Source organism: Cynocephalus volans, chromosome 2, assembly GCF_027409185.1.
Source record: "Cynocephalus volans isolate mCynVol1 chromosome 2, mCynVol1.pri, whole genome shotgun sequence".
NCBI lineage: Eukaryota > Metazoa > Chordata > Mammalia > Dermoptera > Cynocephalidae > Cynocephalus > Cynocephalus volans.
Window position 1 is genome coordinate 233809650 of NC_084461.1, and position 4349 is coordinate 233813998.

At 44.0% G+C, this 4349-nt stretch overlaps 1 protein-coding gene across 1 annotated transcript in view; it reads right to left on the minus strand.

Annotated features, from left to right (window-relative positions):
• Positions 1-461: 461 nt before the first annotated feature.
• SFTPD (surfactant protein D) overlaps positions 462-4349 on the minus strand; it is a 14615-nt gene continuing 10727 nt past the window's right edge. The window contains exon 7 of the mRNA XM_063087905.1: positions 462-838. Within this exon, the coding sequence (XP_062943975.1) occupies positions 462-838 (377 nt within the window). The remainder of the gene's footprint in view (positions 839-4349) is intronic.

Below are 4349 nucleotides of genomic sequence, written 5' to 3' on the forward strand. Positions count from 1 at the left end.
GAAGAGGGATGAGCAAAGGAGACGGATAAAGAGCTGCCAGGAGCATAGGAGTAAAAACAGATGAGAGGAGTGTCCTGGAAGCCCAGAGGAGGAAGAGTTTGAAAGAGGAGGGAGCGATCAGCTGGGTCAAATGCAGCTGGCAGTTTGAGAAGGAGGATGGCTGAAAAGGAGCTATTGATTTTGCAATGTGGATGTCATTGGACACCTAAATTTATCCTCTGCAACTGGAAAAGCAGGCTAGCCCTTTCTTCCCCTGACAGGTATTCCAGTATGTGAAGAAGTCTCGTATTTCACTCTGAGTCAATCTGCAGTAGCCCGACCTTTTGGCCGTGTTCTGTAGAAAAGCCCTGGTTGGCAGAGGTGGTCATCTTTTTATTAGGAAATCGGCAGCACTCAGGTTTGGGCCCTGAATGGCTGGCCAGGCTCCTGGGCCAACCACTTCCCCACCCACCCCGGGTGGCTCAGAACTCGCAGACCACAAGGCGCTGCTCTCCGCAAGACTTGTCATTCCACTTGCCATTGGTGAAGATCTCCACACAGTTCTCTGCCCCTCCGTTGTTGTTGGGTTCTCCTGGGGCCCAGTTGGAATAGACCAGGGGCTCCCCTGTGGGGTAGGTGAAATTGCCCTCCATCTTGGTGTCAGTCACACTCAGGAAAGCAGCCTTGTTCTGGGCTGTGACCAGCTGTTGCAAGGCGGCATTCTCAGCTGCAGAGCGTGGGGAAGCCAACTGACCACCAGCCTGCCTGCAAACCTGCTGTGCAGCCTCATGAGGAGTTTCAAAGCCTGCTGTCTTGAAGATCTTCTCCCCAACACCTCGGCCATTGGGAAAGAGCTCAACTATGGGAAGAGGAGAGTCAGGCTGGGATTGTGTCAGCATCTGACCAGAGCTCAGGGCCTCTGAGACCTCACCTCTGTGTTCCAACCTGAGCCTCCCATCCCTCCCAGGGTATCAGGGTGAGAGAGTCAGTTCCAGAACAGCCCCAGCTGCATGATGCATCCTGTGAAGTAGTACTGTGGTCCCCCGTTTACAGATGACAGCACTGGAGCTCAGAGGGGTTAAGAGGGCCAAAGTCATGCAACCATCAATGTGCAGTTAGAGATTAAACCTCATTCAGTCTGACACAAAATTCAGACAGGCTCTTTCTATTTCAGCCCATATTATACGCCAGGATTGATTTTTCAATTATTGTGTAGAATTGAACAACTTTTCCCAGGGAAATGATTACCATGTAGTTGCCAGTTTCTGAGAGTATAAAACACAATGCAGCAAGCCCACTGTCACCCCTGCATGACAGCAGGGGATATGGAGTTGTCAGAGAAGGTCTATGCTGTGTGGTGGGGTAAGGGAAGAGGAGAGGATCAGGTGGGACATCTGAGAGCTGTGATGTGCTGGTCTCTGCTCTAGCCTCATGTTGGCCTCTTAGTTTGCATGTAGGTGATGCCCCAGCCAGTCAGCCTGCCCTGAAGGTGCTGGGATAGGGGATGAGGGTGTATGAGAGGTGCATGTGTGAGTGGAGTGCAAAGGATGGGGTTAGTGCTGAAGCAAGTCCTGGATGCAAATCAGAAGACCATGCATTCATACCCACCCTGGCAGTAACTGTCTGGGTGGGCAATGGAAATTCACTTCTCTATTCAGGGTTTTCAATTCCTCCTTTCTGAAGTGGGGGGTGGACACTCTCACAACTTCTATTTAACATAGCACTGGAGGTACTAGCCACAGCAATCAGGCAAGAGAAAGATATGAAGGGAATCCAGATTGGAAAAGATGAAGTCAAACTGTCTCTATTTGCGGGTGACATCATACTATATATGAAAAACCAAAAGACTCTATCAAAAAACTCCTATAATTGGTTAATAACTTCAGTAATGTTTCAGGATACAAAATTAAAGCCCCCAAATCAGTAGCATTTATATACTCAAATAATGAACTAATAGAAAGAGAAATAAAGAAAGTAAGCCCATTTACAATTGACATTAAAAAAAAAAAATCACCTGGGGATCAATTTAACCAAGGAGGTGTAAGATCTCTACAGTGAGAACTACAAACCTCTACTGAAAGAAATTAAAGAAGACACAAAAAGATGGAAAGATATTCCATGCTCTTGGATTGGAAGAATTAACATTGTGAAAATATCTATACTACCCAAAGTGATCTACAAATTCAATTCCCATCAAAATACCCATGACATTCTTCACAGAAATAGAAAAAACAATCTTAACTTTCATATGGAACAAGACCCTGAATAACCAAAGCAATCCTGAGAAAAAAATTAATAAATAAGTAAATAAAGCCAGAGGCATAACACTACCTGACTTCAAAGTATACTGCAGAGCTATTGTAACCCAAACAGCATGGTATTAGCATAAAAATAGACACTCAGACCAGTGAAGCAGAATTGAGAACCCAGAAATCACCCCTCAGGCTTACAGCCATCTGGTATTGGACAAAGGCAACAAAATTCTACATTGGGGAAAAGATTGCCTCTTCAACAAATGGTGCTGGAAAAATTGGATATCCATATGCAGAAGAATGAAACTAGATATGCACCTCTCACCATATACTAAAATCAACTCAAAATGGGTTTAAGAGTTAAGTATAAGACCTGAAACTGTAAAATTACTAAGGGAAAATATAAGTGAAACACTTCAGGAACTAGATCTGAGCACAGACTTTATGAACATGAGACTGAAAGCACAAGCAGAAAAGAAAAAATAAACAAATGAGACTGTATCAAACTAAAAATCTTCTGCACAGCAAAGGGAATAATCAACAGAGTGAACTGACAACTTACAGAGTGGGAGAAAATTTTTGCTAGCTATGCATCCAACAAGGGACTAATATCCATAATATACAAGGAACTCAAACAATTACATAGTAAAAAACCGAAATAACCCAATTAAAAAATGGCTAAAGGAGCTGAATAGATATTTTTCAAAGGAAGATACGGCTAACAGGTATATGAAAAAATCTCAACATCACTAGTCATCAGGGAAATGCAAATTAAAACTACACTGAGATACCACCTTACCCCAGTTAGACTGGCTATAATAAAAAAAGATGGTGAATAACAAATGCTGACGAGGGTGTGGAGAGAAGGGAACACTCCTGCATTGTTGGTGGGACTGTTAATTAGTACAACCACTATGGAAAACAGTATGGAGGTTTCTCAAAGAAGTACAGATAGATCTTCCATACAATCCAGCAATCCCGCTTCTGGATATATCCCCAGAAGAATGGAAATCATCATCTCAAAGGGATACCTGCACTCCCATGTTTATCACAGTTCTGTTTACAATAGCCAAGACTTGTAACAAACCCAAAGGTGCATCGATGGATGACTGGATAAGGAAACTGTTGTGTATATACACCGTGAAATACTATTCTGCCATTAAAAAGAATGAAATTCTCTGATTTGCAACAACATGGATGAGCCTGGAGAAACTTATACTGAGTGACATAAGCAGAGCACAGAGGGATAAATACCGCATGTGCTCACTCATAAGTGAGAGCTAAGAGATAAAGAAGGAAGGAAAGAAAGACCACAGTGGTGCACTGGACTTGCAGAGGGAGGGAACATACCTTGGGATACAAAGTGGAGTGGGAGTTGGGGGGAGGGAGGTCAGGGATAATTGGGTGGGGAACATGAGTTACAAACACAACTTGTGGTAATGGGCATGCTGCCAGTACGGATCTGACCTTCACATCTTGGGCACAAGGGATGACAATAAGCTTTGTATCTCATGAATATTCATAACCAATCAAAATAAATAAATAAAGTGGGGGCTGACTTCACAAAAGCACACCTGTGTGACATGTCAAGCATCTCTTTTTGTTTCAACGTATCTCCATCCCTGTGATTTTTGGGCCCATGCATAGAAATCTGCAAAGGACACAGGAACCTCAGGGCTCCAGAGAGGGCTGTGCCCCTAGGCTCAGTGGGCTGGTCCGAGTCCAGGCTGAATCCTAACCCACTGTCCTCCTTTGAATGTCTTCAACAAGGTCTCAGAAAGAAGATTCTCCATGGCACCCAGAGTAGCCCTGAACAAGGTCAGTGCAAGAGCCATTACTGGGTTTACGTTCCATGCACCTACGTGGATCTGCATGTGGATACATGAATATGCCCATGCATCCATCCAAGGGTACATAGGATTATTTGAGGTTAATCTGGATGTGTGTGCATATTTGTGTGTGCTTGTGTATGCATATGAGCTCATGTATGTAGATGGCTGTGGAGTGAGTGATGGTATTTAAGCACACGCCTATGTGGCAGGTGCATGTGCTCACGTTCTTCTTTATGTTCGCCTCAGTGTGCCTATGAGTGAGTGAGCACATACACAAATGTGTTTG